General features: G+C 31.0%; 1 protein-coding gene across 1 annotated transcript; it reads left to right on the top strand.

The window, feature by feature from the left end:
- Positions 1 to 672: 672 nt before the first annotated feature.
- Positions 673 to 1,584, top strand: LOC149159901 (cysteine-rich repeat secretory protein 38-like). The gene has a single exon (XM_089434462.1). The coding sequence runs from the start codon at positions 673 to 675 to the stop codon at positions 1,582 to 1,584; it is 912 nt and encodes a 303-aa protein (XP_089290588.1).
- The last annotated feature ends 10,562 nt before the right edge of the window (positions 1,585 to 12,146 follow it).

Genomic DNA, 12,146 nt, shown 5'->3' with positions numbered 1-12,146 from the left:
CCGCCATCATCGCAGAAAGCATCACCTAAATCATGGCTTGATCATAACAAAAGCATCACCTAAATCATGGTTTGATAATAACAATGTTACGTTCAATTTGAACTACGCCTTAAGATAGCTGGAGGAAGAATCCAAAAACTTATTTGTTGAAACAAAGTCAAGTCAAAGTTACACTGGCATTCAGAACTCAAAAAGAGAATCTTGAGTAGATATCCCGCCAAATACCGTCGGACTTTTTGGCTTAAAGATGGTTGTGGTCAAGTGGAATCCCGTCATACCCGCTCCACACTCATACCCGCTCCAAGCGGAAAAAGATATGGTTGTGGTCAAGATGGTTGTGGTCAAGTGGAATCCCGTCATACCCGCTCCAAGGGGAAAAAAATATTAAAAAAGTTCGTATCGGACTTGAATTGACTTTCATAATGAACTCGTTGGTTTTCTGTTTTTACGGTCCACAATCTCCAAATTATTATTTGGCTAAAAGTTCGAATCTTGTTTTCATTTTTATATATAGAATATGAAAATCGTTATTGAAATCTTGTTTTTAATCGAAGCACACAGTTCCCTTGTATTATATATACAGAATTGCAGGAACAACGTTGGCATCCCCTGCAGAGTCTCCTTTGTTCAGTGACCACGAGAATTCTATTTCCAACGAAGGGATTCTTCGTGATGGGGCAAATTATTAGGCTCTTCTACATCATCCTACTTCTCCTCATACTCATTGCTTTTCCTGCCAATGCACTCCAGGTTCCACACACTGTGTGCTTCTTCGACTTCAACTATACGCACGGTAGTACGTTAGACAGCAATCTGAATACAGTCTTTAATAGTCTTGTTCAACACACCTCCCAAACTGGTTTTAACACTTGTGTGGATGGCCAAATATATGGTCTCTTACAATGTTCGATGGACACAACAGCCGAACTATGCCGCAACTGCTCCCACAGAGCAGTGACTACAATTCGACAGAAGTGCGGGAATACCGGCGGTGGTTTAATTTTGTTGGATGACTGTGTTTTACGTTACGAAAACTATGATTTCTTCGGACAAATGTATACTGGCGGATGGTATAAATATAATCAAAGCAATGTATCCACCCCCGATGTTTTTAACGCGGCTGTTGAGAGCCTATTAACCAATTTGTCAGGTGAAGCAGCGTCTGGATCTAAGTTATATGCTTCGGGAACAAGTACAGACTCCCTGTCTCGAAGGATTTACGGTGTGGTGCAGTGCACGAGAGATATATCGAGTATCCAATGCAAAACATGTCTCTTAAGCGCAATCAATTTTATTTTATCAAGAATTCCTGGAAGCGCAGGAGCTACGGTTTTGAGCAAAAGCTGCAATGCCCATTATGAAATGTATCCTTTCTTTAACTCGATTTTGCCTCCATCTCCATCCACGGCAAAAGGGCCAGCTATTCCACCGGTGGCTCACGCACCAACGAAGCGGCACACAGAGTCGCCAGCTGTTACACCGGGGGCTTATCCGCCAGGGAAGCAGATGAACGGGTCAAATAGAAAGAGTTCAAGCAAAATAATCATAATTTTAGGTGTGCTGGGCGGCTTGCTTCTCGTATAGGTGTGCTCTACTTTCCTCCAATTAATGGTGGGTATCGCGTTGTGGTTGGGATGATTGTGTGGTGCTGATTGTGCGAGGTTACTGAGGTTGGGAATTTTTTTGTGATTTATTTGTAAATCTCTCATCTAAACCTGAATGAAAACTTTGATATTGATAAGCAAGTGCTTTCTCTGAATTTTCGCTGTCATTGGATCTCACCTTAAGAAAACTTTGTTCGTTGAATTGACGCTGAATTGTTAAGAGAATGACTAATTCGGCGGAAATTAGTATCGTACACTTACTCTCCCCGCAAACATAGACGATTTTTATGATTAACTTAAATAATTGAAGGCTTCAAAACTTTCATCTTTTGTTTCTAAAGTAATCATTCTCTCCCGTTTTGCTGCAAACTATTGCCGGGGTCTATATTTTACATGTAAATATTCTTAGCCAGAGCCTCTAAAATTTTGTTTAGGTTCTCTTAGTGCAAACTATTGCCTCATTGTGTGAGTTATCTGTATTTTATTAAATAACTAAAGAATAAAGGAAATCTCATCACTCTTCTTTTGTTTCACTGCAAAGAATCTTGTAATTTATTGCTAAATTAACTACATTAAAACTTTAAAAAAAATTAAAAAAATCTTCATTATATAGATTTATTCTAAAATATAGTTATTTGGTTCATTTTTCTATATGATTTACCCATAAAGAGCACACTCTAACACTAAAAAGAATCCCTATTCTTGACAGATTAGTGTTTTATTTCCAAATTATAATTTATAGTTAAACTACCTAAATAAAAATAAAGAGAAATCTTTTTTTATTTGGGATTTAATTGTAAATCATTGATCAAAACATTCAAGAAATATTTGTTATCTATATTCACTGCAAGTTAGTGCTTTGGTCACTAAGATTTCCTCTGAGCGAATTGTTGTGTTGTTTGGCCGGAAATGAGTTTCTTGCACTGATTTCATTATGTAAAAGAATATTCCATTTAAAACTCGCTTCTATATTGTTTGAACAATTTTATGGGGTTTAGAATATCGCAACACTACATAGGAAAATACATTGGCATGATAAATTGGAGGCTTCTGCTCCATGTAAAACACAAAAGACTTACTACAATTTACACTTCACTCGGATATGGAGTAAATGTCCGTAAAACATTTTTCACACGCCCACAAATATTTCCTCCCCCATTTTCTCTTCACTACCTCAGAGACTTTCACCCTCTCTTGCTCTCTAACTTGCCCAACTCTCTCCCTCACTTACAAAATGACTTTTACATCCCAAATTTGAGATTAGTACATGTCAGAGCAATTAATTAATACACAACATGGATGATTTTACATAGTAATTAGTTTTATGATCTTGCAGGTGTTGTGGAGTGTGGGAAACAGTGGAGGAGTAAATGTTTGGCCATATCTATTTACCAAATTTTATTAAATGCCTTAACTTCTGTGATGTGTTGTGGAATGGTCTGTGTTGTGCTTCCGTTCTCACTTCAGTCCTTTCGTATGCAAACAAAATCGCAACCGTGTATTAGTTGATTGGGCAAGCATGGTTTTTGTTATTGTTTAAGACAGTGGTTGGGATTATCATTTCCAACACTCCCGCTTAATCAAGTTGCCGCCATTGACAATTCCTAAACAGTCTCTAAGATAAACAAAACTTGCGCATGCCAATGGCTTTGCAAAAATATCAGCAAATTGTTCATGTGACTTGCAGTGCTACAACATAATTTTGTCATTGCTAATCAACTCTCTGATAAAATGATGTTTAGTATCAATATACTTGATCCTCTTGTGAAAAACATAATTCTTTGATAATGCAATTGCGGATGTGTTGTTGCAGAAAATGGTTGTTGTTTCCTCTTGGTCATGACGAAGATCCTCAACGTCCTTGTCATCCAAACTGCCTGACATGCTGCTGCTATTGTGGAAACATATTCATCTTCTGCGGTTGACAGTGACATATTGGCTACTTCTTGGAGGTCCATGAAATGGCTCCGAAACCCAAATGAGAAACATATCCTAACGTGCTCTTTCTGTCATCAAAAATTATTGCCCAATCACTGTCAGTGTAACCAACCAGCCTGAAATCACTTATTGCGGTGTACAAAATGCCATATTGTTTTGTCCCATTGACATACCTTAGAATCCTTTTCGCTGCTTGCCAATGTGTCTCCTTAGGTGTCTCCATGAACCTCGACACCAAGCTTACTACATAAATTATATCCCGCCTAGTTGCAGTCAAATACATCAAGCTGCCTATCATACTTTTGTATAACGTTGGATTGACATTGCTACTGGAGTCTTCTTTGCTTAACTTCAACCCCATGACAGTTGGAGTTGGTGCGGGCTTGCTGTTATGCATTTTAAACCTCTCCAAAATGTATGCTACATACTTTGTTTGAGAGATAAAAATGCCATTTTCTGTTTGCTTCACTTCTATGCACAAAAAATGCCTTAACAACCCCAAGTTAGTCATTTCAAATTCATTCTTCATGACTTGTTTGAAAGGAGCGATGAGGAAATCATCACTACTTGTAAAAATCAAATCATCTACGTATAAGATGACAATAAGAATCTTACCATCGCTCTCTTTGATGTAGAGAGTACGCTCACCGTCACACTTGTCGAAACCATTGTCCAACAAGTAGGCATCTATCCTACTATACCATGCACACGGTGCTTGCTTTAGCCCATAAAGAGCTTTCCTCAATTGATACACTTTGTCTTCTTTTCCTTCTACCTCATAACCAGGTGGTTGCACAACATACACTTCCTCTTTCAACACTCCATTTAAGAACATTGATTTTACGTCCATTAGATACACATTCCATTTATGTTGCGTGGCAATTTCCACAATTGTACGGATTGTCTCCATCCTCGTGACTGGCATGAATGTCTCTGCATAATCTCTTCCATGCTGCTGCTTGTATCCTTTGACAACTAGCCTTCCTTTGTGCCTTTCAATATTTCTATTGACATTGCTCTTGGTCTTATAGACCCACTTCACTCCAATTACTTCTTTTCCTTGCGGAAGGTTCAGTAACTCCTGTGTGTCATTTTTTTTCTGTTGCATCTATTTCTTCCTCCATTGTCACAACCCATTTTTCTTCTTTGACTGCATCTTCAAAATGGATTGTGTCATCTACATGAAAAATTAATGCAAATAAGGAATTGACACTAGTGCTACTGTCAACTTCATCTTGCTCATAGATCTCATTTAAATTTTTGAATTTTCGTCTTCTTGTGCTTGCTAAAGATGGTCTTGTCATGTCACTTGGTGTTGCACCTTGCGATGTGATTGGAGAAGCACATTCTTGACTGTGCGAAGTTGTCCTATTATTTGTTGATGGTGTTACTTGTTGCCTGCTTTGTTGTGCTTGAATAGATGTACATGGAGTCATTGTTGAGGAATTACTTGTTGTTGTCAATTCCTCTTTGTCCTTATGTGGTATACATGCTTTGACATTGAGTGTCTTCTTTAAACATCCATCCCATGCTTCCTCTTCTATGAATTGCACATCTCTGTTGATTATGACCTTCTTGGTTAATGGATTAGAGAGTTTGTATGCCTTGGATTCATCACTGTATCCAACAAATATACATTTCCCCCCCTTGCTGTCAAACTTCTTCCTCAACTCATCCGGAACATGTGCATATGCCACACATCCAAAGACTCTCATGTGAGTGACACTACGCTTTCTTCCACTCCATTCCTCTTCAGGAACTACGTTCTCGACACTTTTGGCTGGACATTTATTCAAGATATATGTTGCACAAGCGACAACTTCAGCCTAATAATCATCTAACAAATGCTTTGCCTTAAACATACTCCTTGCCATTTCCATAATGGTCTTATTCTTCCTTTCTGCCACATCATTTTGTTGAGGTGTATATCTTGTTCTAAATTTCTTGTGAATTCCATGTTTCTTGCAAAATCGAAGGAAGTCATTTGAGATGTATTCACCACCTCTGTCAGTCCTAAGGACTTTGATGTGGTGTCCACATTGCTTCTCAACAAGAGCCTTGTATCGGTGAAAGTGCTCAAACACTTCACTTTTATTTTTTATGAGATATACCCATGTCTTCCTTGTGTAGTCATCTATGAAGGTCAATAAATAGTGGATGCCACCAATTGATGGTATCTGCATTGGTTCACATAAATCTAAGTGGACAATCTCCAAAGGTGCATTTTCCCTACCTGACTTTCCTACTAGAAATGTCTCTCTATGTTCTTTTCCCAAGATACGTCCTTCACAGAGGTTGTCTAGTTTTTCTATGAGTGGCAAGCCCTTCACCATGCCTTTCCTATGCAACAAATTCAAACCTCCAAAGTTGAGATGTCCAAATCTCAAATGCCATAAACAATTTACATCTTTGACCTCTCCTTGATAGTTCACTTATGTGACAACTGCCTCTTTTCTTGCATCCTCTTGTGAGTTCATTGATAGTTGTGCTTATAACAATGTAAACTTTGAAACAGGGACTGATACTGTTACCCGTTTTGTAAAGATAGCAAAAAAATGACCCGATTTTGAAAATGGGTGATGCAGAACACACATGTTTTTTTTAGGGCATAGTTTTTGGCACTTTAATTTTTTTTATGTACATTGCGTTTTAGAATGGTAGTGAATGGTAGTGATTTTCATGCTGATTTAAAAAAGTGGTTATTCTACATCGCACCCTTTTTTTAAAAGACCTATTTTTTGACTTTAAATTTTTTTATTGTATGAAATGTAAATAATTATTTTTTAAATTTAATAATTTTGGAAGTGGTCTTCTTCTTCTTCATATTATCTTGTTTTTAATTATTTTTTAAATTTTTTTGTAATGAGGTTTTTATTGTTTTGCATATTTAAAGAAGAATGTCGATATTTGGCATTTTCGATATTCTACATATTTATACATTGTTAATTAAATTTTCAATCCAAATGAAATAATTGTCTGTAGAAAAACAAATATAAAATAATATATAAAAAAGAGAAAAATAAAAAATAAAAAATGTTAAAAAAAATTATCTCATAAACCCTAAAAGAATTTGGAAAAAAGAAATTATATATATATATATATATATATATATATATATATATATATATATATATATATATATATATATATATATATATATATATATATATATATAATTAAGTACGTAAAAATAGAGAAATTAAGAAAAAATATAAGCAAAACTAGGGAAAAAAATAAAAAAATTAAAAACAAACTAGTTTAAAAAAAAATAGAAAATTAATAAAAAAATGAAAAAACTAGTAAAATTAATATTTAAAAAAACAAAAAAAAAATCAAATTATAAAAAAAAAAAAAAAACCCCAAAAAATATTAAAATGGCGGAAAAAATATGTCTTTTCAAATGAAAAAATAAATAAAGAAATAAAAAAACATTTACAATTTATAAAAAAAAAATACCTATTTTTGATTTTTTTTAGATTCAAATTAAAAAAAAATAATAATAAATTAATTAAAATTATAAAAAAAAAAAAAAAACCCAAAAAAATGCATATTTTTGATTTTTTTTTATAAGTTAATAATAATTTTTTTTTTTTAAAACTAACCTTTTTATTTAAAAAAAATAAAAATAAATTTTTTTTTTTTTTAAACAAACTTTTTCTTTTTTAATTAAAAAATTATAATTTTTTTTAAACATTATAATTTTTAAACAAAATTTTAAACATTGTAATTATAATTTTTTTTAAACAAACTTTTTTTTGATTAAAAAAATTATACTATTTTTTAATTTCCATATTTAAAAAAATATTAAAAAAAAATTAAAATTTAAATATTTGTTTAACGGAATTTTTTTTTTAATTAAAAAAACAATAAATTTTATTTTTTATTTTTTTGTTAATTATTTCTCTTTTTAAATTTAAAAAAAAAATGTTTAAAAAAAATTATAATTTTTTTAATTAAAAAAAAAAGTTTGTTTAAAAAAAATTAATTTTAATTTTAATTTTTGTAAATAAAAAGGTTAGGTTTAAAAAAAATTCACTTAAAAAAAATAATTAAATTTTATTTTATTTTTTAATAATTTTTTTTTTAAATTTGAAATTAAAAAATTATTTTTTTTGTTTGAAAAAAAATTAAAATGTTTTTTATTATTTCTATTTTAAAATTAAAGAAAAATGTTTAAAAAAGATTGTTTAAAATAAAATTTGAATTTAAATTTTTTTTTTTTTCCTTTTTTAAAATAAAAATTGTTGGTTTAATAAAAAATAATTAGATTTTTTCTTTTTTAATAAAAAATATGCATTCTTTTGGTTTTTTTTTTTATAATTTGATTTATTTTTTGTTTTTTTTTTAATATTAATTTCACTAGTTTTTAAATTTCTTTTTGTTAATTTTCTAATTTTTTTTAAAACTAGTTTGTTTTTAATTTCTTTTTCTTTTTTTTTCCAGTTTTTGCTAATGGTTTTTTTTTTTTAATCTTACTTAATTTTATATATATATGTATATGTATATGTATATGTATATGTATATGTATATGTATATGTATATATATATATATATATATATATATATATATATATATATATATATTTAAATTTATTTTTTTTTCCAAATTCTTTTTTGATTTGTGAGATAATTTTTTTTTTCATAACTTTTTTTTTTTAATTTTATATTTTTTTAAATCTAGTTTGTTTTTATTTTTTTTTGTTTTTTCTTTTCTATTTTTACCTACATAATTTTTAGTTTATTTTAAATGTTTTTTTTTGTTTCTTTTCCGTATTTTTTTTTTTTTGCCAATTTTTTGATGGTTTTTTATTTTTTATTTTCACTATTTATTTGTTTATAATTTATAATTTTTTTTGGTTTTTTAATTTTTACCATTAATTTTGTTTTTTTACATTTTTATGATCGATATATATATATTTTTTTATATTTGATTTTTTTTAAGTTTTATATTTTTATTTTGTGTTTGTTTTTATTATATATCTTAATTTATGTTTTGTTATTTTTTAAAATTTTTTTTTTTGTTTTGTGTTTTTTCATCGTTTTAATTTTTAATTTTATTTTATGTTTCTATTATTTTTTTAAAATTTAATGTTTTCCAGGCTCATGAAAAAATATTTTACGCCATTATTTCGAAATGTTGAAATTTTACTTTCGAAAAAAAAAAAAGTGTTCTTCCAGAATTAACACTATTTGTTTTGATGGTGTTTTTTGGATAATTTTTGTGCAAAAAATTGGTTTTCACCACCATTTTTAAAACATGTTGAAAATTTACCCAAGAAAAAAAAAGTTGTTATTCCAACATCAACACTTTTCGTTTTTAGCACTGTTTTTGATGTTTTTTTGGGGATTTTTGGCCAGAGTTCCCGTTTTGAGTTTATAGTTCCCGTTTCAAAGTTTACATTGTTTTATGCACCTTCTTCCTTCAAATTTGATTTTATCTTTAGGGGAAACATTCTATTGTTTGTCATTTGAACTTTTGCAATCGCCTGTCTACTTGGAGACCTATCCAAAATTGTGCACACATCATTTTTGAAGAAGACATTGTAACCATTTTGCATGAGATGTCCAATGTTTATGAGGTTATGCTTCACACTGGGAACCAGGTAAACATCTTAGATGTACTTCTTCTCTCCCTTATTTGTTGGGATATTGACTCTTCCTTTTCCCATGCCAGACACATTTCTATCAGTCCCTAATGTCACTTCAGATTTCACACTTTCATCTAGATTGGAAAACATTTGTTTGTTCCCTGAGATGTGGTTGCTACATCCTGAATCTAGATACCATATATCACTTTGTTTTTCTTGTGCTACATTACAAGCTAAAAACATGCTATCATGGTTCTTATTTTCTTTTGTGAAATTCTCACTTGGTTTGTTACTAATGTCATATTCCTTCTTTCTACATTCATTTGCATAATGACTGTACTTCTTACAGTAATGACATTGGACTTGAGATTTATCATACCTCTGACCTTGTGCTTGATTTTGGCTTGGGCCTTGACTTGAAATTTGATTGTTGCCCCTTCCACTTGAACTTGAAGGGCTACTTCTTCCACCTTTGTGTGGGCTTCTTCCTCTTCCTTTAGCATATGATCTTCCTCTGCCTCTACCTTGACCAAAGGAAACTTGTGTCTTGAAGGCATGCCCCAATGAGGAGCTTGTGTCTTTATTCATTCTATGTTCATGAGAAATTAGTGATGTATGAAGTTCATCCACTGAGAACTGTGATAGATCCTTAGTCTCTTCTATAGCCACAACAATGGAATCAAACCTTGCTAGTAGGATTCTCAAAACTTTCTCAACTATTCTCCTTTCTTCAAGTGTCTCACCATGACATCTGATTTGAGTAACCAACCCAATTACATGTGCAAAAAATGAGTCTACATTCTTAGACTGTTTCATACAAAGTGTTTCAAAATCTCTTCTCAACATTTGCAATTTTGTTGTCTTCACTTTTGCCATGCCTTGTAGGCTGTCTAGAGAGCGTCCCATGCTTTCTTGGACTTTGTTGCTACTGCAACCCTTGGGAAAATACTTTCATGAACTATTTTGAAAATATAGAACAAGGATTTTGAATCATTTTCCCTATTGTCCCTTAACAAATCCCTTTCTGCTTGAGACAAAACATTGTATGCTACTGCATCTGCGGGTTCTTGAAAACTATTCTCCACCAAATCCCAAATATCTTGAGACGAAAACATGACCTTCATTGTAATAGCCCAGTAATCATAACTTTTGCCACTAAACTGAGGTAGTCAATAGTGTTCTTGATGTTTCCATTTCTGAGTGGGAAAAAAAACTTTCTACCTACTAGTAAAATAATTTTTTAATTTCTAGTAAAACACTTGTTTTTACACTAACAATATTTAACCTGTGATACTATGTTAGAAAGGAATCTTGTTCAAAATTTGGTTTCATCAGGGAAATCACAAGTAATCTTATGTGGGAAAGGAAATCGCAACTACATAGAAGCTTAATAAAACACAAAACTCATTCATGACAAAACAGAGTAAAACAAAAAAGTTTGCGATAAATCTACTTATGAAGGCTTAAGACCAATCGCAACAGAACATACTTTTGATTATAATATAAAACATAGGAAATTGGAGGCTTCTACTCCAAGAAAAACACAAAAGACTTACTATGATTTAAGCTTCACTAGGTTGCAGAGTAAATGTGTGTAAAACAATTTTCACACACCCACCAATATTTCCTCCATGATTTTCTCCACACTACCTCACAAACTTTCACCCGATCTCGCTCTCTAACTTTCCCAACTCTCTCTCTCTCTCACACAAAATGAATTTTACATCCATATTTATCTCAACATACAAATTTTCCATTAATACATGAAAAAGAAATTAATTAATATACAACATGGGAAATTTTACATAATAATTGGTTTTTTGATCTTGCAGGTTTTGTGGAGTGTGGGCAATCTGCCCATATAGATTTACCAAAATCTATTAAATGCCTTAACTTCTGTGATCTACTGTGGAATGGTCCGGGCTATACTTTTGTTCTGAGTTCAGTCCTTTCCCCTGCAAACAAAATCACAACCATGCAGTAGTTGACTGGGGAAGCATGTTGTTTGTCAGTGTGTTTAAGATGATGGATGGGATTATTATTTCCAACATATATCGCTTATATATGTAAAACAATAGTGCTTCCATTTTAGTTTGAGATCTATTGTTTATTGGTCTAAGTTTTTAGGATTCTAAAGCAATGACATCAAGTTATTAATTTGCTTTCATAGAAATTTATGTATTTCCTTTCAAAAAGATTTTTTTCTATTTAAATCAGAATATTTATATGAAATCAAAATAGCTATACCAAGAATGTTAGAATGATATTTCTACAACAACTTCAAGAAAAATAATAATAACAAAGTCTTATATTATTAATCATCATATTTATGGTGGACTTGCAAGTTATAGTTTGATTTAACTACATTATTTTGTAGATCGTTGTTGTAGTGTTGATAAAATTCAACTATTGCAATTATAAAATTTGGCCTATTGAAATTTTAGAAATAAGGAATTAAATATATTCCAAGCAATGGAACATAGCGAAATTGTCTATTCAAGACTTAAGTGGAGGAAGTTCTTCCCATTTTATTAATATTTCCCTACAAAATATTCTAATAATATAATTCAATAACATATAACATTACACACGTAAAATTTGATTTTATATTTTTAATTAAATAAAAATAACTTATTATTTATGTTTATATAAACTAGCATACCTTGAAAGAAAGCATGAGGAGGGAACAAGAAACATAATGAAAAGTCTAATAAAAGAATTTCTTTTTTTTCTTTAATTTATATAGCAGATTGTACTATTATTATTCGTTTTCCTTTTGTGTTTTTATTTTAAGTCCATATAGTTATGTACTTCCTCTTAAGCCTAAATAAAACATAGTAATAAAGTGATATCATGGTTAAAAGAAGTAAAAAGTTTTTTCTCAAAAAAATTCTTGGTTGACATGTTTAGATGATGAAGCTAAGGAAACTATACTTCTACATGTCTACAAAATGTGAAAAATGAAAATCCATCTATTTGTCTAATTAAAGGTCAAGTATTGAAATCATATCCATGG

The sequence above is a fragment of the Pinus tabuliformis genome, chromosome 5_2 (assembly GCF_031772625.1).
Source record: "Pinus tabuliformis cultivar Carrire ecotype Pingquan chromosome 5_2, CPIR1, whole genome shotgun sequence".
NCBI lineage: Eukaryota > Viridiplantae > Streptophyta > Pinopsida > Pinales > Pinaceae > Pinus > Pinus tabuliformis.
This window is presented reverse-complemented; position numbering and strand designations above follow the sequence as displayed.